General features: G+C 32.1%; 1 protein-coding gene across 7 annotated transcripts in view; it reads left to right on the top strand.

Moving 5' to 3' along the window:
* Positions 1-23,930, top strand: part of LOC144967056 (mitogen-activated protein kinase kinase kinase 15-like) — a 74,879-nt gene that overhangs the window by 24,222 nt on the left and 26,727 nt on the right. For 2 of the 7 annotated variants that reach the window (XM_078903842.1, XM_078903840.1), the window contains exons 20-30: positions 388-491; positions 1,680-1,818; positions 3,714-3,775; positions 4,260-4,325; positions 5,214-5,314; positions 6,686-6,754; positions 7,645-7,715; positions 8,474-8,528; positions 10,450-10,521; positions 13,479-13,505; positions 20,497-20,550. In XM_078903842.1, coding sequence (XP_078759968.1) covers positions 388-491; positions 1,680-1,818; positions 3,714-3,775; positions 4,260-4,325; positions 5,214-5,314; positions 6,686-6,754; positions 7,645-7,715; positions 8,474-8,528; positions 10,450-10,521; positions 13,479-13,505; positions 20,497-20,550 — 820 coding nt within the window. The remainder of the gene's footprint in view (positions 1-387; positions 492-1,679; positions 1,819-3,713; positions 3,776-4,259; positions 4,326-5,213; positions 5,315-6,685; positions 6,755-7,644; positions 7,716-8,473; positions 8,529-10,449; positions 10,522-13,478; positions 13,506-20,496; positions 20,551-23,930) is intronic. The other 5 variants (XM_078903841.1, XM_078903843.1, XM_078903846.1 and 2 more) reach the window with 3 other exon arrangements.

Below are 23,930 nucleotides of genomic sequence, written 5' to 3'. Positions count from 1 at the left end.
AAAAAGTAATTAAGGATCATCGTCATCCATCGTGGCTTGTACTCTTGAGCACATTGCCGGTCAGCTGTCTCCACGAATCACGATCCTCTGCGATGCGCATGAAATCTGTGTTGCTTTTAATATCACATTTGGCCATTCTTAGGTTATTTAAATAAGTCATTCTTTGTCTTCCTTTTTCCTTCGATCATCCCAGATGTTACCAACTTATATGCATTCTATACTATATTCTTATTTTATAATAATGTTATACACGATTATCTAATTAAGTTGAGTTGTTCATACCACACTTTGTTAATGAATATAATCTGTGGTCATACATCTTTTGAGACAGTATTTTGTACAGTGTAAACCCACCAAAATGAATAATGATTTAAATGGATTTTTCAGGAAGTTTATCCGACTTACTGAGATCAAAGTGGGGTGCTCTGAAGGAAAATGAAGCGACCATTGCATATTATACAAGACAAATCCTAGATGGTCTCAAATATCTGGTAAGCCTTTTCATGATCTTGTGCGTCTATGTGGTCTAGTGGTATGACACTTGCTTTCGGATCGGAAGGTCCTGGGTTCGAGCTCTTTACTCACATTCTCTCACCATACTCAGGTGTAAAATGAGTACCTGGCCGTTAACAGTGTTGTCTTTGTCCGAAAAATTGTAATATTGTCTAACAGGCGTTATGTCCTGTCCTACATGTTAAATGTTGCTGTTGACCAGGGACCCCTTGTAAAGCGCTTTGAGCACATGGTACAGAAAAACCAAGGATTGATTCGTTGACTGATTAACTGATTAATTTATTTAATGTTAGATTAAGTGACCAATTGATAAGGATGATAATATTTGGTGTTGAATTGCTGAAAATGTAACGAATTGAAAATGAAATGAATATGTTTATGTTGTGTATATCGCACGCGTGAAAGAACGAGAGGAGAGAGAGAGAGAGAGAGAGAGAGAGAGAGAGAGAGAGGAGAGAGAGAGAGAGAGAGAGAGAGAGAGAGAGAAATATCTGTTCAATGTTATAGTTATCATATAAAGTTATAACAAGTGTAACTAAATGGCAAATTGTCATATTTATGGACAATAAAGATTATTATTATTATTATTATTATTATTATTATTATTATTATTATTATTATTATTATTATTATTATTATTATTATTATTATTATCATTTAGTGGATATTGCGCTATATAAAGCTCAATTTTTAAACATTTTTTTTTTTTAATGCAATAGAAATTTTGACTTGTAGTATGCCACTCGTCTTCAGACAGATAAGTCCATGGTTCAGATCAGGCTGTAGGCGATACGAATTTGAGTCCTTGTAAAAGGCTCTTTATTCACACTCGCTTTGATAGTGTGCTCTTGGAATCTACCTCTGTTTCCTATTTTAACCAATTCCCCTTTCCTCTTTAATTATAATTCTACAACTTTTTATAAACCCATTGTCTTCCTTTTTACTGGCGCTGACATTACCTTAACGTGTTGCAAGCGCCGTAAAACCCTTAAAAGAAATTAAAGAAAAGAAGATTTATATTTTAAGCTCCAAGATGTAATCAAACACATTAAAGCATCATTACATTTATGTCTCTTTTACATTGTCTCTATTAATTTATATTCCATTTATGGATTGTCACAATGACATCATTTGCCCTTACTTAAACATTTTATTTCTTCATCCAGCATGACAACAAAATCGTTCACAGAGATATCAAAGGAGATAATGTCCTTGTCAATACATACAGCGGCGTCCTTAAGATTTCAGATTTTGGCACCTCTAAAAGACTGTCGGGGATCAATCCTGTGGCTGACACATTTGCTGGTAATACATACCTGCCAACCCTTCCACTTTTGGCGGAATCGTTCCTTATTTTCACTCTTTCTTTTTGTATTATTCCGCCATAGTCTCTAAAATTCAGATTTTCGAAAAAAACCCACAAAAAAACGATGGTAATGGTAAGTAGAAAAATGACTTAGAAGAGGTAAGGGGGGGGGGGGGGGGGGGGAAGAGGTAAGGGGGGGGGGGGGGCTGTTAAAAAGGTGAAATTCCTATTTTCAGGCGTTCTGATTCCACGTTTAATGTCTAAGTTTCTACACGTTTCCGTAGTGAGAGATGGAGAGCTACATCTTTGTCTTTTGAAATGTTCATTCTATATTAAGCAAACCTAATCACTGATTCGTTTCTGTTTGGTTAGAGGGGTCAGAAAGAAATTACTCTGAATTTAAACCAGCCCCATTTATGTTAAGTGTTGACATTCTCTGTATTAATTTTCCTTTTAATGATCAATGTTGCTTATTACATATTTAAGATAATCTTTATTACATCTTTTTAAAAATTTGATGTAAAAGAAGGGATTTCAAAATAATGTTACGGTGCAATCTGCAAGAATTTGCAAATCATTTTGGGCAAAATATATTTTCATATACTACATTAGTAATGATTAATAAATAATATAATTCATTGCATTGCATTTTTTTGTTTTTGTTTTTTTTTTCACTTGAAATTGATAATTTATATTGTAAAGTGCCCAGAGCTTGTGTTTTACACGAGAATGAGCGCTGTATAAATGTGTATTTTATTATTATTATTATATTATTATTATTATTATTATTATTATATTATTATTATTATTATTATTATTATTATTATTCTACATTAGTTGAGTATTTGAACTTGTCATTAGAAGCTGCACAGTGTGGTTTCTCATCTTATATCAAAGCCAAATGATGTTTAGTATGTTTAGACAGGTTACAATGATCTCGGCTATGTGGTCTTGTGGTATGACACTCGCTTTCAGATCGGAAGGTCCTCGGGGCATAGTTGAGTCCTTGGAAAAGGCTCTTTACTCACTTTCTCTCACCATACTCTGGTGTAAAATGAGTACCTGGCTGTTGACAGCTTTGTCTTTACCGAAAAATTGTAATATTGCCTAACAGGCGTCATGTCCCGTCCTACATGTTAAATGTTGCTGTTGACCAGGGACCCCTTGTAAAGCGCTTTGAGCACATTTAGTGGATATTAGGCTATATAAAGCTTAATAAAGCTCAATCTCAAAACTTGAGTTCCACTGGTCTGTGTGGCTGTGGTTTAGTATCACAAGCTTGGACTCACAACATGACCTAAATTAGATTTGAGTTGGCACTTCAACTATATGTCCTTTTGGAAATATTTTGCCCACAGTTTCCTCTGTCTACCCAGCTGTAATTGGGTAGCTAAGTCTGTTAGATCTGGTTGAAAGTATTTTATGACAAACTTGGAAATCTATCCAAAGGGTAACAAGAATTCTAATGGTCAGTGGCTGGATGGGTGACAGCAGTCGTAGAAAATTCTGGTCCTAGTGTTGTGTCATTGGATAAGGCACCTAACACACATTACCCCACTCGGCTTTTATGAATTGTGTCCTTTTTTCAGTTTTGTTCACTTGTTGAGCTCAAAACATGATAATAATAATAATAATAATAATAATAATAATAATAATAATAATAATATAATAATAAATAATAATAATAATAATAATAATAATAATAATAAATCTTTATTGTCCTCAAAAATGTGGCAATTTGTCATTTGGTTACACATTGTAAAACAATATCGTTTACACGACATGTGTGTTGTCATCATGATGATATTGTTCCTTGTGTTGGATACACCCAGGGGACTAACGCATACTCCTAATACATGTTGATATATATTTTTGTTTTCATTTTTATCTTTAGGCACAATTCAGTACATGGCACCTGAAGTTATTGACAAAGGAAATCGGGGCTATGGGCCTCCTGTAAGTACTCATATCTAAATCTCTTATTTTTTCTTTTTTTTTTTCCTTTTTTAAGGTCAATATACCTATACCTGTTTATTGTCGTATTTAAAAGACGGAGATACTTCTTAATTGGCAAAGCAACGACAAACATTGGGTGTCTCCCATTCCTGAGGTTTAAAAAAAAAAAAAATTAAAAAAAAAATAAAATCTCATAGGTACTTTGATAGCATACTCTTGGAATCTACATCTGTTTCCTATTTGAACCAATTCCCCTTTGTCTTACTTTTTCTTGGGTGCTTTAATTGTAATTCTAGAACTTTTTTACTATCCCATTTTCTTCCTTTTTACTGGCGCTGATATGACCTAAATGTGTTGCAAGCGCCGTAAAACCCTTAAAAACAAAAACAACAGCTGCATCAGGTTCAAGCACCTAGGCATGCATCCAATTGGTAGGACAACATCATCATCAATGTTTTCTCCCTCCTTTTTCTTCCTATAACAGGCTGATATCTGGTCTCTTGGTTGTACTGTGATTGAAATGGCTACTGGTAAACCACCATTCATTGAGGTTAGTGGATTGTATTAAGTCGTGTCAATCAACCATTAGTCGCATTTGGACAGTATAAAGGACAAGTGGGCTATACTATAATTTTTTTCTATGTAAAAAAAAAAAATGACCCAGCTAAGTTTCTTTCAGCAAACATTGTCAGCGTTTCATTTTTTAAAAGTATTTTTATGTTAGGAAAATTAATAATGTTTAAATAAGAGGGCTGGCTACTGTAGTAAAAAGAATTGTGTTTATGGGACATGCGGTTGCAACCTTAATCAATTTTGGCACCAAATATATTTAACAAAATTAATTAATTTACATTTTTTGATACTTCAGACATGCAGCTTTCAATTTATATTTTATAGCATGAAAAAATGGTTAGAATTAGTTCATTTCACGATTTATTTAAAGGTGGGTTTATTTCAAGCCCATAAAAAAAACACTTTTACTTTCCCTAAAGACTTTTACTTTCTCTAAAGACCTTTGAATTTCCTTGTTATGTACATGTTATTACAAACAGAAGATCAGTGCATAGATGATATAAGAATTCAACATTGTTAATATTAACAAAAGGTCAAATTGATGCATAAATTATTAATGAACTTGACGTGTTGCAACTTTACTGTTCAATAAAGACTTGTTGATCATAAACAGGCCAAAGACCATGAATGGAGAAAGTTATGAAGGATGGCGATCACCCCCTTCACAAATATATTAAGTTCTCTTGTGTTTATACATTTTTATGCGTGCCACTTCTGTAAACGAATTTCCATTTTTTTGGATGAATAAGTATATATTATTATTATTATTATCAGATTTTTATGATTCCACAATTTTTATTATTAAATTGCATGTAATTCACAGAAGTATTTGTAAAAAAAAATAATTCATTTTTCAAATCCACAGTTGGGTTCTCCTGAAGCTGCAATGTTTAAGGTTGGCTTTTTCAAAATGCACCCACAGATTCCAGAAACAATGTCTTCCAAAGCAAGAGAATTCTTGCTCAGGTCAGTTTTTTTCCCCCCATTGTCTTGGGGTAGCGTGGCTCAGCAGCACGGTCTTTGCTTCCTACCTGAAAGGTACTGAGTTCAATCACCCGCCGCTGCGTTGTGTGGCCTTGAGCAAGTCACCTCGCCCTAGCTCACTTTGCGGCGCTGCTCTGCGGCTGACACCTAGGTTATTCCAGTCTTCTCTTGGAATAGACCCTAAAGACAAATTTCCCCTTGGGGATGAATAAAGGGAATTTTATTTTTATTTATTTTATTCCTTCAGTGATATATTTAATATAACATTGTGCGGCTATGTGGTCTAGTGGTATGACACTCGGAAGGTCCTGGGTTCGAGCCTCGCGCTCAATGCATAGTTGAGTCCTTGGAAAAGGCTCTATACTCACATTTTCTCACCGTACTCAGGTGTAAAATGAGTGCCTGGCCGTTAACAGCGTTGTCTTTGTCCGAAAAATTGTATTATCGCCTAACCGGCGTCATGTCTCGTCCTACATGTTAAATGTTGCTGTTGACCAGGGACCCTTTGTAAAGCACTTTGAGCACGTTAAGTGGATATTGCCCTATATAAAAGCTCAATTAAAAAAAAAAAAATTTTTTTTAAATGTCCTGAACAAATTTTATTGAAATAAAGAAACAATGCCCTATTCCGCCATGTGCTAGGCAGACAGGTACAATGATCAGTATGAACCAAATATAATGAGACATAGATAATGATATGCACAGGACAAGTATAAGATTATAACATAATAGAAAATGCACAAGGCAAGAACGATAACACTACACACTCAACGTGTGTAGTTCAAATTAGTAATCGGACATCAGATGACTACAATTATTTTACCAAGGGCGAAAAGTCAATGATTTATCTTGTGTTCAAGAAATTCCTAGAATTTCAGTTTCCCATATTGGGTCATTGATGGTATTCTTGTTCTTATTCTATAGGAAGAAGTTATTTTTTGGGTGGGGTCTTTTATCCTCTCTTATTCTATAGGAAGAAGATATTTTTTGGGTGGGGTCTTTTATCCTCCGTAAGTTCGCTGGGAGGTCGCTTGCTGTGTCTTCTATCCCCTTTTGTCCTTTTTCCAACTTGCTTTTTGTCTTTGTCCTAGCCCTGGCCGCAGTCCCTGGCTAGGAGGGAAACACTCATATAAAGTTATAATAATGAGAGATGATTTTTTTTCCCCTTATAAAGCCTTTGTCTTGCACTGTTATAATTTTTTAAAATTCATTTTAACATTTGAGAGAATTCCTCGTAGTGGGATTCTGTGTGTGTGTGTGTGTGTGTGTGTGTGTGTGTGTGTGTGTATGAAACTTTTAAATAATTTCTACTCTTTGTTCAATCATTCATAATTTAAATTTTTCTCCCCTCAGATGCTTTGAACCAGAACCACAAAATAGAGCAACAACCAAAGAACTTTTAGATCACCCCTTTTTATTAGAGTAAGTGACGAGTGACGTTAACCCTCTCCGTACCAACTATAGGAAAATCGTCACATTCGTTACGATACAACCAACATTTTTCGTATTCAAAGTTCTTTTGTACATCTTAAAATTCAAAGAAAATGAACGGTGTGTTGTAGAGCATGTTTTACTAAAGAAATTATGTATCGCAAGAACTTTACTGCTATTATGTCAGAGTGATAAAAAATATATTTTGTGCACGTTAAATGTGAAGTTATGGGGAAAATCCTGAAAATGGCTGGTAAGGAGGGACTTAAGACATAAGTTACCAAAAAAAAGAAAAAAAAAAAAAAGAAAACAATTTTAAAAAAAACAACAACAAAAAAAAAAACAAAGAAAGAAAACAAAACGAAGAAGAAAAGATTTTAAAAAAAGAAGAAAAAAAAAAAGAAGTAAACTTACAGTTTTGGCACATTGTTTTGGATCATTAATATTTTGGAATGGTCTACCAAAAATATTTGAATAAACTAATAGAAATCTACAGGGTGTCCATAAAGTCTGGACACATAGGATAGTTGAATATTTTTGGTATATCATTAAAATTAAGTTTTATTTTCATTATTTATTGTATTCAAATAATATCTTCAATATGAACTCTCTTCTTTTGTCAAAGCCATAATTGATCTGTGGATTAAAAAAAAAATGTATTAATAATTTTGAATACTATTTTGAAAAATATTTAACTTAACTGTGTCCAGACTTTATGGACAGAAACCATGTAGTACTATATTATTACGTCCACCCTTTCCTTTCCCCCCTTTTATATTTAACTTGATATTGATAGTTAGTAAGTATTAGAGAGATCTCATAATTTATTCTACCATGTCGTGTCGTTAACTTGGAAATTTTCATCCCTCTCTTCGTTTTAGTAATTTGGGCGTAAAGAAAAAAAGGAGACAACCAAAGGATGAGGCGCATGATTTCCTTCGTAGTGTATCAGGTTTGTTTTTCTTCGTTTCTTGACACTTTAGGCTACATTTTAAAAGCTTATTGGGGCCCCCGATAGCTGAGTTGGTAGAATATTTGCTTCACATGCAAGGGGACCGAGGTCAATCTTGGGTGAAGTCGAGTTGTTTTTTTTCCCTGACCCTACCCCCCCCACCCCCCCGCAGTGATTGGGTAGCTGGATCTGTAAGATCTGGCAGAAAGTACTTTGCTATACACTAGTGTCCTATCCAAAGGGTAGCAAGCAGATAGCTATTGTCCATTTCATGCTATTGAAACAGGGATGAACAGCGGCTTTATGGGTCTAATAATTTAGAATTATACTGTCTATTTTAGGACAAAATCAGACACAAACTTTTTAATGAATTAGATGTGTTAAAGATTTTAATGAAACCTGGCATTTACTTTAAAAAAATTGTATTTTGACGCATAGCTCATTTTATTCACAGGCCTCACATTCCTACATTCTCTAGATAGTATTATCCATCATTACTTTCATATTTTTCGCTTTCCTATCATCTCCCAAATCATCGTTATCATGAATATCAAATATTGTAAATGATTTTTTATTAATTTATCAATGCTGATGGTTTTCCTCGGATCCGCGGATCTGCTGTAAAAATAATCGGGCTTAAAGGCAATAATTCAAAATTTTCCTCCCTTTTCAGTTTTTGGCACCATCAGCACGGATTTATTGATTGATTTAATTGATAGATTAATTTTGTTATTTCTTTTTCATATGCGTGCAATTAGAACCAGGGAAAAGCAAAACAGATGAGCTTCGCTTACGCATTCCTCGTGTCACAAGGTATGATTCAGTAGCCATTTTTTTTCTAAAAGTAAATGCACCAAAAAAACGCCGCCTGCATTTGAATTCTATGGGTTTCGGTTTTGTAGTTGGTCTTGGTATTAAAAAGGAACAGTTTTTATTTTTTCTTATTCTTTTTTTATCTATTCTTGTATTAAGGTTATATTACCAATATTTTGAAGAAATGAATGACTGACGTTAACTTTTAAATTTCTATATAATAATAAATGGCTTTCCTGTCTTCCAACCATGTCATTTGAAAAGTGTAGATCATATTGAATTTATTTTAAGTCTGGACAATTAACGTGATGATATATGCATATATATATCAATTTTATTATTAAAAAAAAAATATATGTATAAAAATCGTAAGAGAACAGCCATTTCCTGTCACAGTCACTAAGGATCAAAATAAACCAACATACCAGAACTGGCCTCAGACCCTTTTATTTTCGTTGTATCGTAACACAAGCCTTAAGCTTCTACCTGTATGCTATGATGTGCACCTAGTATAACCAGCGCTTTACTTTCATGCATGTTAAACTAATTGACAGATTTTCTCTTTTATCAGTGTCATATCTTTGTTAGGTCTAGCTGGTTGGGTAAGCTTAAGAGTCATTTAGGTTTGACTTCATTTTTAGAAACATCAACCGTCAGATATTATTTCAGGCATGAAATAATCAGATAACCCTCCCTGTCTTTTGCCTGTAATTTAGAATTTGAGTTTTGTGTCTTCGAATTTCAGGAAGACAGTGTGTCAGTATTGGTTTTATTTTTAGAAAACAATAGGGGCTGCCTGAAGCCGGTGATCGTAAAATACTAACGAAAGTGTGAAAATGGAGAGGCTTCGTATAATAAATATAATGCACACTTGTACATTGCTTATAAACATGGCTCAGGGAGATTGGCTCCTTATATTTATATGAATTTCTGACAACACAACATGGAGTAACTGGGAGCAGAATAAAATTGTTATACTCTACCTTTTTGGCGGCTTAAGCATGGACACAGGATGCATTGGGACCTTTCACTCAGATCTTATAAACATGTAAGGGGTTTCCATTTTTTTACCAACGCAGACAATTTAGAATTACCCCCCCTGCATGGTTTAACATTTGGAATAGTTTTTAGCCGAATAGTTCGATTGTTTTTAATCCTTTTTGTGATGAGGAGATTCCCATCCTCTCCCTGTTTTAGTTACTCCCTTTACCTTTTCCCACGCACTCCTGATTTTTAAAGTTAAAATTGATTTGTTTTCGACTGATTGAAGATCGGTTGTCGGTTTCAATGTATTAGAATTTATTAATATGTTTCAGATAAAGATAATTATATACCCAATCAGCTGCAATTTTTTAAAGCATTATATTTTTATTTTTTTTGGTTATTATTGGTGTTTTTTTTTTTGTTGCCAATAATTATGTATGACATCAAAATTTCAAATAATAAAAACTGTAATCATTTTTTTCCCTTTGTTTTTGTTGTATTGCTACAATAGATTTAATATGATAATGGTACAGAAGCCATAAGAATCATTTTCTCATAATAAAGCAAATGTAGGAAGAGAAAATTTCAATTTCAAACAATGGCAAAACACTGTACTAAAAAAATAAATCAATTGTAAATACAGCATAAAATTATTTTTTTTAAATAGATGGCTAAGGTCATAATCAATTGCTTACAACACCAGCTTTAATGAAGCACAACATAAGCCTTATTTTAAATATTTATATTTATTCATATTTGGTTTACCTCTTTTTTTTTTCATTATTATTGCATGTGATTTTCTGTTGGTTATTTTTATAACTTTTATGTGGATGGTACTTAGCATCCTCTCCTTTTTTGTTTGTTTTGTCATCATGAGGAAAATCACCCCTCGACCTCTCTGCCATTCCTTTTCATTTGTTTACCGACTAAAACACAGATTGAGAACAGAGGTGTACGGCAGCCAGGAAAACTTATACGATGAATTGGACACGATAGATGAAGGCGGAGGGTAAGTAGACAAGAGGGTGCAGTCACCAGCAAATTCAAGCGTTCTACAAAAAACAAAAAAAAAAAACAACAAAAAACAAAAACGAAAAAACAAAGAAAACAAAAACAAAATTTTAATTTGAAAAAAAGAAAAGAAGATCTTCGGGTAGTAGAAATGATGTCATTGATATCCTAGGATTGTGTTTTGTTTTGTTTTGCATCCTTTCTTTTCATTCCAATATTCATCACTAATCAACAAAAATGACCTGGTTTGAAAAGTAGAAATGAATTTGATTAGAATAAACTAACTACCTTATCTGATATACGTAAAAGTAAGAAAAAGATTTTCTATTAAGATATGGGCAGAACTTAATAAATAGGTGAGAAGTGGTGGAGAACTTAGTCGATTGTGATAATGTAAGAATTCCCTATCCCCATCCCTGAGAAAAGAGGAGGAGCATAAGGTAGCAAAGAGAGGAAAAAATATAGGATTACATCACTTCCAGCCCTCCATGTGTTCCTGTTAAGAATGAGAATACATTGAAGTTGAATGGATTGCAATATTTATGTTTTTCTTAGCAACGGATATGATTTCCTGTAGATATTAGTTGGACTTGGGAATAGTTGTTCTATGTCATGGCTGAACATAGCATATTAGTCTTCCAATACCATAATAATATATGATGTTTGTAAGTGGTATATGTATTTAAAGCTCTAAGCAGCAAGTAAAAATATATGTCTTTCATTTTCCATCTCTTCACCTTTCTACAAATTGTATCACCTCTTAACACCAATGTAACTAATGCTAAACTAAATTCTTTATATTTCATGCCATTTTATAATTTTTTTTTTTCATTAAAAAAAAAGCCTTTAGATAAATCCATAGATTAATTTTTGTGAGTTATCTTAATTATCAAATCTATATGTAAAACAGGGTCATATCTCATCCCATAAATTTGATGAAGAATTTAAAAAATGTTTTTCAATAAAAAAATCTTTCAAAGGTCGTAATTTAATATTCAAAGAAAAAAGAGATTTTCTTCCATCATATTTATTAGTATATTTCTGATAATCCAGTTTTCAATTACCCTCCCCATCCTTTTAAATATGTTACAGAATACTAAATAGATTTTGTCTTCCATATCATATAGTTTATGTTTTATAAATTATCCAATGAAATAATTACAATAAGTACAGCTTCTGTTAAATTAACCCAAGCGCTATCGATTGTAATTGTGATGCTTTGCTGTGAGTTGATGTAATGTGCATATAGAGTTAACCTAGCAATCTTATCAAGTAAATGTCAAATTTGATGTCTTATTATTATAACTCATCGATTTAAACTCTTCTTTTCTAAAATTTTCAAAAAAAAAGATGTAAACATACATTGCACACGACCTTTCCAAGGTATAACTTATGGTACGCCTATAGTATGTCATTTGCTACTTGATGTTCAGTTAACAATTTTTGCTGAGGCGAAAAGACATGATTTGCTTATTGTATTATAAAAGCATTTGACTATAAGGTCAAGTTATTGTACGTTTTGTCACCAAAGCAGCGGTCAATGCAAAGAATAGATACCCATGTCTAATTATGTGGACCTTATTCCGGTTCTTACTGCACATTTGGTATGCTATAATAAAAGGTTTTCAAATACTAGGTCTACATCTTCATAAGCAAGTCATATTTCTAATCGTGGTTTAAATTCTTCTCATTTCGATTTTTTATCCTTGATTCAATCGTTAAATTAATAAATTGGTTTCAAGGCTTGCTTTAAACATGATTTTATTTTTGTCATAACTAATGACAAAATGAAGATAATTTAAATAAACCCTTATATGTATTGCAAGCTTAAATTGTTTGACATTATTTTTTAATTTAGAAAAAAAAGAAAAATTAAAAATTTTTTTTTCTTTTTTTTTTTTTCATCTTTTACGTGTCTTAGATAGTAACTTTTTCAATAAAATTATTTCATTTTTGTCAACTTGTATGACACTAACATTGGTGCAGTCGATTGTCTTTCCTTTAATTATCATGAGATGAGGAAAGCAAGTAGTGAAGTGAAAGTAACAAAATATTTATTCGAGAAAATAACAAATTTATGATGTCAAATGCTTTTTTATAGTGGCTTTTTTCTGCTTTATTAGATTTTTTTGGTTTGTTTATTTAAATATCAAATACTCATCTTGATCACTGTTTTATCAATGAATCAATAATATTTTGTAGACTATCTTTTGCATTGTATTCGTACAACTGAATATAGCAAAGTTGAGATGATGTCATTATTTTTTCCACTGCATTTTCATGTCATTTGTTATTTTATGTATTGATGCTATTTTTTTTTTTCACTCTTAGGTTTTTAGTGACAATTTTATTCTCTTATTCCATCACATTTGTGACCCACTGGCTCAAAGCTGTATTATGTCAGGGTGGTTTAGATGCGTAGAAGTTAGACGTCTTTTGTAGTTGTTCCATTCTGGTCATTTTAAATGTAGAAATCATCTCTCTTTTACATCTTGTTCACTCCGACATAATACTACCAATTTGAGGTGGCGAGTCACATTTCATTTTTGCTTCGTGTTTTTCTAGTCTATAATTTTGAGTTTAACATATACAGTTGCATCTCTCTAATACTAATCTGGAACTCCAAAATACGGATGTCTCCAGTATCGGAACAGGTTGCCCGGGGGTGGATTTTTTTTTTCTTCTTTAGGGACTGATAATAATTGGGATGTCTCTGTAAACTGGACAAAATTCTGGGAATAGAGTTGTTCGGATTGAAGAGACGTGACTGTATATACTTTAGTTATATTTTTGTAATCATAGTTTTGTTTTTGTTTGTTTTGTTTTTGATTTTACAATGTTTACACTCTGAATATGACATGTCTTCAAGTGACTTCATTTACAGATTTATTAGTTTTGTCTCTTTTTTTTGTTCTCTTTTTTTTTTTTTTTTTTTTTTTACTTTTCACATTTCAGCAGTCCACCCTTCAGTGTGCCTATAATGTGAGCATGTTGCATTGTTACCTTTATTATTATTTATACTCATAGCAATTGTAGTTGTAGAAAATTCTATGCCATGTCTCATGACTCACTTGCTCTTCTTATCTTGTCTACATTGCTTACTTTGTCCTTTGGCTTTAGGTAGGTTTTAAGCGAGCAAGAACTTTGAAATTTGGAGTATGTTTTCTGAAAGTTAAAGGGTAGACTTTGTAAATAAAACGGAATAAGATTCTCCCTGTCTCTACCCATTCCATCCCTAACTCCCACAATACATGAGAAAAAAATTTTCTAAACTCTTTTAGCGTATGTGTATATATGAGTGTTGGTGGGTACTTGTAGTTGTAGGTACGAGAGTGCTTGATAACGTTGGTTAGAGCTAATGAAAAATAAAATGGAGTCACTCACATTTATATATAGCCGAAACACGTGTTTCTGTAGTTTTTATCCACGTCTTCAGTCGGCAGCATTCTTTTCCGTAGAATGATTTTTCTTCGGAAAAGTATGCCACTTCAGGGATATCTTATATATATATATATAAGATATCCCTGAAGAGAAATAAGTCATAACCCACCTCTCATCACAAAGGCTGTTGTAACTATTATTATGTTTAAAGGACTCAAAGTATTCGATTATTCTGATTTGTTTCTCTTTAGAAATTAGATCCACGCCCAGCAGCTGCTTTACTTCTTTTCTCATTTTTTTATCTACAGATCTATAATATGCCTTCTTTTTATTGAGAATCCTGAATCTTTTTCCTTATGTCACCTTATGCCCCTATTCTTTTGCTCTTACGTTCATGCTCTCTCTCTTTCTCATGGCAACTACAATTTTTGGCCTCTAGTACTTTACTATTGATATTACTGGTGCAGTGAATTAGAACTGCAAAAAATTGGAAGTTTTTTCTGTTTACAAAAAAACAAACATGAAGGACATTTTGCTCTTCTTGGTAAAAATAAAAGTTATACCAAGAAAAAAAAAGTTTAAGTTGAAATTAGAACATGAAAGTCATATTTGTCTTCCCGAAAATGTTAATACTATGGCCTAATGTTGATTGTCATTTCTTAAACATACTAATTAACTGCACAAGTATTATATAATGCATGCTGACTTTTGTTAAAAGGGCAGGTAAATGACAAGCATCACATCTAACAAATTGGTTATTATTAATGATTATATTGAATTTTTACACAGTTTCTGACTCCTGTTATTTTCCTTTTCTTGAAATTAGAAGTGAGTAAATTGTAACATTTTGAAATGTGTTCTGAACTGTTGAAGTTAAATTTTATTTTCAGCTTTATAAATTTACATTTGTTTTGCAACGGTCAGAGAATTATATCCCGCAATTTCAAAAATTTATTTTAATCATTTTCGTTAAAAATACACACATATTTTATCCCAAACAGTTCTATAGATCCCAGGTAATATATCAAACGTAAATTCCTGTTTGACTGTAATGAAATATATTTATGTTAATGGAGTTCCTCCAATTTTTGGTTGATCATTACCACTACTCATATCCTCATTTATTTCACATATTCTTAGTAGCTAGATGCATTTAACTTAGGTTTAATTATCTTGCAAAGACTAACAATCCCTACTTGATAATAAAAGCCTCCCCCTCCCATCCCTTCTCCCTCTCTCTCTCTCTCTCTCTCTCTCTCTCTCTCTCTCTCTCTCTCTCTCTCTCTCTCTCTCTCTATTTTTTTTTCTCTCTCATACACACAAACTCACCTTTATGGACTTCAAGATATAGTAGTTGGAAGATAGCAAGCGATATGAACTCAAATTAACAACTCATTCTCATTTGTTCAATTCTGATCCTAATTTCTCAAATTGGAAGACATTGACGTGAAATAGGAGTTAATAAGTTAGAAAGGGGAGGGGTATGAGTGTGGACAATAAATGGATACTGAAGTTTTCTGGATATTTAATTGAACTGAATTTTGTATACCTGTGGGGAAACACCTGAGGAGCCCCAAAAGCAAAATTGATGTTTTACATCATTTATTACCCCTTCCCTGCCCTCATAATCATCACATTTTCACACTACTATTCGGCATGACTCTGTCGAGATGGTTTCATGTGTCGAGATAGTGTCATGAGACCCTGCTGCTATTCAACCAGTAATAATTCGAATTTTGTGTGATATGATAATTTAATTTCACAAATAAATAAAAATTTAAAAAAACGATCAACCCCTGTAAATAAATGTACTTGAAATGACAATTTTGTTCTTTATACATTTCTGATGAAGTACCCCTATCCATAAACACTTGATTTTAGGGATTGCCCCCCCCCCCCTTTAAAAACTAAAGAAAAATAACAACGAATAAAACAAAAAACAAAACAAACAAAAATATAAATACAAAAAATCCCTAAAATCATGAAACCAAAAATAAAAACAAAAACAACAAACAACCAAACATCCGTCTACACATCTTCTTGAGATGCCAATGCTTACGACATTCCACGAATTGATATACATAATCCATCAAACTTCCCTATCTTGCCCAATGAAAAACAATGCCTGGTATTGCCTGAAATTGAATCCTATTGGCTACAGTGCAGTACCTAAACTGCTCGGCTGTCTTACAAATATTGTAAAGTCATTTGAGACAACTGCCTATGATCTATCAATTGAATTTACATTATTCAGTAGGTGAATTACAACATTTTGAAGTGCGTGAAACTTGGGATAAGTTCTTTGCCATAGCATAATATTTTTTTGGATATTTTTTAGATATTTATTTTATATTAGAACAAGATACCAGAACCAAATTTTATCTAAGCTAAAGGAATAGCAATCTTTTTATTTATTTTTTTTTTTTTCAAAATAAGAGCTTTATAGAAATATTGACACAGATTTTATTTTCTTTTAGGGACATTTCTAATGAGTTATGAATTTAAATTATAAATTGATAAAAAACAAAAACAAACCCCAACTTAGTCCCTTTAATAAAGCCTCAATCAAGTGTTTTTTTTTCTTTTAAAAATATCTTCCTATTATTGGTTAATGCTATAATTTACTTTTATCTTGGTGCATGAGATTGAAACTAAATGCTAATAAGCTCTAACATTTCCCCCCCTCTGCCTGGACTTCTTTCAAGAATTTATGCAATGTTTATTAGATTTTAAAAATATTCTTAATTAAATTACTTTTTTTGGACTAATTTGATCAGCTCCTCCAGGAGTATATACTGTACATGGGAGTGACATTTTTTTCTTTTGTGTGTGAGAGCATTTATTTGATTTAAGACAAAGAGACGGCCAGTTTAATATAAACTTTGATGGTTTGCAGCTTCACTTAATCTTCTGTCAAGTTACGACAAGATATCTAATACAGATGAAAAAAAAAAATCGCAATCAGTCGCCAGGCTTTTATTTGATTTGAAGGCTGCATGAGTTTTACTCTTTGCTATTTATATGTGCAAGATTCAAAACAAAGAACTTCAATCGTGGTTTTAGAAATTCGGTTGTTTTCATTTTTCCAGTAATTATTGTTAATATGCATACCCCCCCCCCTCCCCTCCCACATCCCCCTCCCTTCCAATTTCTGGTTTACTCACTAGAGTTTAATATGAATCGTAATCAAATTTGTTGTACAGCACATTCATATGAATGCGATAAAAGTTAAAGGACCGACAAATTCAAAACCAACTTTTTGAAGTCAATGTTTCTCTTCACATATTTCGCACTGTTTTTTGTTTTTTTTCTCAAAATGCTAGAGTGGAGCATCTTTCTTGTTGTGATATTTCAATGAAGGATGCATTTTTCCCAATTTACTTTTTTTTGTTTGTTTCCGTGATCTGTTGTTGTGTCCTTCAAAGTTTCCCATTCTTAATTTGAAAGATTGATTCTTTTTCATGTTGATGATCAAATTCAAATACAAATTTACAAAAATATAATCTTCCGTAGTGTTCAACAAATGAAATTTTCCAACCTTGAAAGTTTTCTGGGTATTGGTCACATGTATCAAATACATAAATCCTATCATTATCTAACAATTAATTTTTGATATTAAACCTTATCATGCAACAACTTATACACTGGTGCACATAGACTAATTCACACTTTATTTTGTGCTTTTAATTGACAATTAGATAACAATAGACTCAATTGAAATATGATTTCGAAAACTAGATCAGTTATTCTTTTTGTTTTGTTTTTGGGTGTATTTTAAGGTAATTTTAATAAAAGTAATGAGTAGTTACACTATTTCCAAAAAGTCTGATCCAAAATGATGAGTTGTGAAAAATTCTTGACACACAAACTTCAATATTTACAAATAAAGATCATTCAACACCATATTTAGCAGCATCAAGAATCTAAATTAATTACATAAAAACTGCCATAGGCCAAAATGGGGGGAAAAGTACAGACGGGTGCTTGTCTATGGAAAATGTCAGAGAAAATTGTCATTTTAAAAGTGGGAAAAAGTGTGTAGGAAAAAAGCAGAAAGAAAAGTAGAAGAAAAAGAAATCGTCCCAAAAGATTAACTTAAGATTTACTTCAACTGGAAATCACACTTCAAACCTCCTGACTTCTCAGGTTAAGAATTTATCACTCCTTACCTCGAAATCATTTTAGTGTACTTTAAGTACAATCTGAGTTTGTCTCATTATGCTGATTATCTGTGTTGCTCACAATCAATAGTTCCTTGTTTTTTGGTCAAGGTAATGAATGCTGAAGAGATGGAATAGAAATGTTGGTAACATCTGGGATGATTGAAGGAAAGAGAGTTAGAGGAAGACAAAGAATAACATATTATCTAAATAACCTAAGAATGGCCACAAGTCATTTTAAAAGCAATGCAAACTTCATGCGCACCGCCAAGGATCGTGATATGTGGAAACAGCTGACCAGCAACGTGCTCAGGAGTACAAGCCATGATGATGATGGCGATGAGTTTGTCTAGTTGTCATCTAGTTTCCAAAATTGTGAAATACAAGCCTGTATTGGGGATGCAGCTTAATTGGGGCAGCTGCTTTATTGGGACGATTCCTTGGGAACGGAATTTTTTCAGCCGCTTCATTCTTGAACAATTAATACATTATTCATCTTCAATGTTAAAATACCTGATTAAGTAAAAAAAAAAAACAAAAAAAAAACAAAGTTAATCCATTAAAATTATAGTCGAACCTGTGCTTTATATTCAAACATTAAATCTTCTCTCGCCATATTAAGGCCCACAGAGTGTATTTATCCCAGTTTCCGTAGCTTTACACAAACACTGACAATTGCTTGTCACCCTTTTTATTGGATACTGGTCTCTTACAAAGTCACTTCCATCTAATTTAGATCCAACCACCCTTTCATTGCTTGTTAGACAAAGGGCCAGAATTGACTATCTGTAGATTCAGCCTGATCTTCTTAGAGGAACTCATTTTAACTTTTTATAGTAATAATAGCTCAGAAAATATCCCGTTTATGTTTTTAAAAAAAAGAAATACATGCAATAACTCACTTTTTTTTTTTTTAATTTGAAAAAAAAAAATGTTTTTGCTAATAAAACAGAATAACTCATTTGTTTTTATATCACTGGGTTTTTTTTGGTTATAATTTGTGTGACTTATAACCGGCAAGACAGGTATTGGTAGAGGCTTATTTTGTTAAAGCCATCATGTTTGCCAGCGTCAATTCAATAAGATCGTTTAACTCCAGGGTACACAGCGGTACACATCTTATCACATATTAACAAGGTGTTTGTTTTTCATAGTAAATCTCTCCATATTTACATTATACTAACAGGATACAAGTGAAGTCATAATCTTTGGGAGATTCTTTATTTAAAATTAATACTTGTATATAAATTCATATTGCAACTAGTCAGGTTTACTTAATGTTAAATTCAATCACATTAACTTGGAAAGAATGTCCATTAAAAAATAAAAATCAAAAACTTATAATATGCCCTTTTTGTAAAAAAATAAAATCTAAATCTTATGATAATAGATAGAACTATCTATATAAAACCAATTAGAATCATTACATTTATTTGATTACACTTTCAACAAACAATTTTATAGATATGATTAATAAAAGTAACAGAATGATTTATTTATAGTTATTTGTTCATTATATTAAAAAAAATGTAAATAAACAAATTCACAATATAAAAGAATGATAGATGAAGTCTAAACATTCATAAACATTCAAAATGATTAGTATCCCATCCATATCCATATCCAAACACATTATCTGTGAACAATGCTCTAGTCTAGAAGGAATCAGTGAGCTCTTGTAGTAAACTTATACTTATGGCACATTGATCTCTAGGAATGCTCAAATTTGTTTTCTCAATATTGAAAAAAAAAAAAGAAAAATTACATCTCAGTGACTGTTAACTCACTCAACCCTAACACCGACTATATTCGTCGTTTACCCGGGGTTACTTTTACCCCATGCCTGTTTAATACATTTTTATGAGACAAAATTACAGGCTCAGTATCAAAGCTAATATTTTTAATTTTTACATGTTAATGGTAGTTGAATAAAACTATCTTTGTATATGCTCATTTTTATACATTTTTTTTCCAGTTTTGAAAAGTAGCAAAAATCTCTAGGATTGAGTGAGTTAATGATCAACATCAAATGATATGCATTTTTGTCTTATTTTGTTTTAAATTAACTTTTTTTTTTCTACTCATAAAGGATTATTTTTCTAAAGAGCTTTGTTTATTTTTAAATGAATCATTCTGGAGACAAATTATAATAATTGTTTAAGGATCAACAGATAAAGGATGATATTTTTTTGGATTAATAATGAAATAAGAAATCTGGCATCTCCACAGACAAAGCATTTGCATATTCCTTTAGCTGATATCTACAGGTTGGCCAATTTCACTGAGATTTCTTTAATCGTTTCCTTTTCTCACTCATCGTAACCTACCTCAAACGCCTGCTGCTCACTGTGCATTGGACAATATAACTACTGTGTGCTCACTCTTGTGACTTTGACTTCTCACCACTCCACATGGCTCTCACATTAATCCAGTCTTACTCCAGCCACCAGTGCCAACGATTTATCTACCACCGAAGACCCACACAGGTAAGTCCATCTGATCCTCACTTATTTCTCCTCTATTTTGTTTATTTAAAAAAATTAATCTTTTTTGATTTTCGCACTTTCTTTCGTTTAGATATTGTTGTTATCTAACCATTTTTTTTTTTTTTTATTGATGTAGATGAAAGAAAATATCATTTATGAAATAATTGAAAATTATTGCTTTTAAAAGATGATAAGACAGCTTGAGGATCTCAAGATTTAATTGGTTGATTTGTCCTTAAATGAATGCGTAACCCATTTATTATATTATCATGTTTAGGTCTATTTTTCTCAAACTCAAATAAGAACAACAGTTTTTTTTGAACACTGCCTTATTTGCAGTGTGGAAAGAGTGGCAGTCAATTTTATTTATGCGCATTGCTGCTCTCAAGTTAAAATGACACTTACCTTTGAATTTTCAAGCTTACAAAAGTCTGTAACCAGATTTGAATTAATAATTGTCGATTTTGTATTAAACGTTTCAAAAAAAAAAAAAGCAAACAATAGTAAAAAAAAAAATTAAAAAAAAAAAATCAGAATTCAACAAACAAACAAAACAATGTCTTTGTTGTTTCATCATCAACTGAGTACTGTTTACAATCTCATCATGCGGTTACACTTTCGACCATTTCAAAACACCAGTATCCAGAAGAACTGTTTTTCATCCTTCTTTGTTTTTTTTTTCTTGCAACAAACATGTAGAGTGAAGCCAATGATCTTTATGTTTTACGGCGTTCAATCTCCTTTGAAAACCTTTTTATTACAAATCCTATTCCTACCACAAACCTTTATTTTGATTCCTTCTAACTCTTGGAAGTTCCTATATTGCTCAGTCCCTCTAAAATACTTCTCCATGATCATTCATTCCCTCTTCCCTCAAAACTTCATTCCTCTTCCCTCAAAACCTTCATTCCTTTTCTCAAACCTTTCATTCCCTCTTCCCTCAAAACCCTTTCATTCCCTCTTCCCAAAAAACCCTTTCATTCCCTCTTCCCCCCCCCCCCCAAAACCCCATATATTTTCTGTTAACTGCTTTTAGATATAAACTGTTTGTTAGAATTGAGTCCAAAATTTATTTTTTTTATTTTGACTACTGAAATCGGAGTTGAATTTAACGCAAATTTGTAGGTTTTCCGGATACTTCTGGCAATCAATTTTGCATTGATTTTTCTCACCCCAAATTACCATAAATATTCATTTAATCGGGAAGTTTTGTTTAAAAGATTGTGTCATCGTTCTTCATAGAAATTGTTCATAATGTACATAAAGCCCTTCATAGAAATTGTTCATATATTGTACATAAAGCCCTTCATAGAAATTGTTCATATATTGTACATAAAGCCCTTCATAGAAATTGTTCATATATTGTACATAAATCCCTTTATAGATCCATTCTTTTCCTTTGGATGATTCTTTGTTGCCCAGTCCCACTTAAATGGCCGGGTGGGGTTCCGGACCTCCCATAGTGGGCAGGGAGGTCCTTCTGTCTTCTATCCCCCTACATCTTTTTCCAATTGCTTTCTGTCTTTGTCTTGGAATAAGCTTATTATTTAGTTTTGTCCTGGCCCTGACCAGAGTCTTTGGCTGGGAGGGAAACAGTCAAATGAACAATTAAAAGTTTTGGGAGATGGTATTTTTTTCCTTTTACATCATCTCTCTATTATTATTTTTGTTGTTTTGAATTTATATTGTAAGCATTGGAGTGTATTCCTCTTAGTGGGGACCTGTGCTCGTGTCTGGATGAGACTTTTAGGTGATCTCAAACTAAGTACATTGATGGTATGCTCTACACCAATTTCCTATTTGTATCTTTCCCCTGTGTCCTACCATTTCTTGGGTGCTTTAATTGTAATTCTAGAACTTTTTACTATCCCATATTCTCCCTTTTAACTGGCGCTGATATGACCTAAATGTGTTGCAAGTGCCTTAAAACACTTAAAAACAAACAAAACAACCACTTAAATTGCCTGCATGATCCTTCATTCTCTCTCCCCCAAAACTCTTTTCTCTGACGACTCAATACTCCTTTTAAAAATAAGCTGTGTGTTAGAACTGTGTCAAAAATTTAAACCTTTTTTTTTTTTTTTGCATCTGCCAAATGAGTGACATGCTTTACTTTTGACAAATGAAATTGAAGATGATTGTAAAACAAGTTGACTTTTCTGCCTTCCAGTTATTTTGAATAGATATTCTCACTCAAAATCACTTTTATCTAATTATTTGTTTCAAAAGATTGTTTTTTTAAAAAGTGTAATTATTCTACTTTGAAACTTTTACTATAATATTGTACATAAAACCCTTTTCGTTGTAACCATTTGTTTTTTTTTACTTTCTTTTTATTTTTCCCTTTTTTTTTCTTCTTTCCTTTAAAAACAATGCATCATTGTGTATGCAATTCTTACATTCCTCTCATGTATGTGATTGAATCAATATACATTTTACGACGGGGAAAATGAAATGATAAATATAAAATGTGAAGCGATGAGTTTCGCAGTCGAAGCCTCTCTGATAGCATTTGTCGAAGTGGAAGGAGAAGGTGAGATCGGCTTCAGTGTTATTATTACTCACAGTGTTTGTTGTAATGCTTGTTCATATTTGGCATCAATTTGCATCAGTTGTGATTATGTTTTGAAAGTCGTCTTATATATATATAAAGAATGTTTATATATGTTGTATATATTCGCAGTGGTATGTAACAGCTTAAAATGAATTGTAAATCAATATTGCCAATAGTATATAATGTATTAGAATTCAAAATTAACATTGTATAAAATCATTTGAGAATCAATATAAGCAATAGTATAAAATGAATTGTAAATCAATATTACCAATAGTATATAATGTATTAGAATTCAAAATTAACATTGGTATAAATCCAATTGAGAATCAATATTAGCAATAGTATAAAATGAATTGTGAGTCAATATTAGCAATAGTGTAAAATGAATTGAAAATCAATATTAGCAATGGTGTAAAATGAAAATACCTCTGAAAACTTTCTTGTCTTTTTATTTTGCTGGTGCTGAATGTATTCCTCTGAATAGTTATGAGTATTTGTTTTCATGGATGCTTTAGACAAAAGGGATATTTATTTTTTTGATAATAACGGTTGATCCAAATGATAAATGAGTGTATGGTATGCTTGATCAAGTAATTGGTCGAATGTTTTAAAGCAAATGAGATAATGAAAAGTTTTTTTTCTTCTAGAAATTGTAAGCATAGATATATTCAGATCGCTTTGTTTGACATTTCTATATTTGGTTATGACAGATTAAATATTCTGTACTTCAAGTTTCAGTAACACTGTTACTTTATAAACCTTTATTTAAAAAAACGAAAAAAGTTTTCAACGAAATGGTATGATATCTTGTAAATTGAGTGCG

The sequence above is a fragment of the Berghia stephanieae genome, chromosome 3 (assembly GCF_034508935.2).
Source record: "Berghia stephanieae isolate SIO BIC M18660-M18661 chromosome 3, UCSD_Bste_1.3, whole genome shotgun sequence".
NCBI classification, from domain to species: domain Eukaryota; kingdom Metazoa; phylum Mollusca; class Gastropoda; order Nudibranchia; family Aeolidiidae; genus Berghia; species Berghia stephanieae.
The sequence above is the reverse complement of the archived record's forward strand: the minus strand, read 5'-3'. Positions and strand labels throughout refer to the sequence as shown.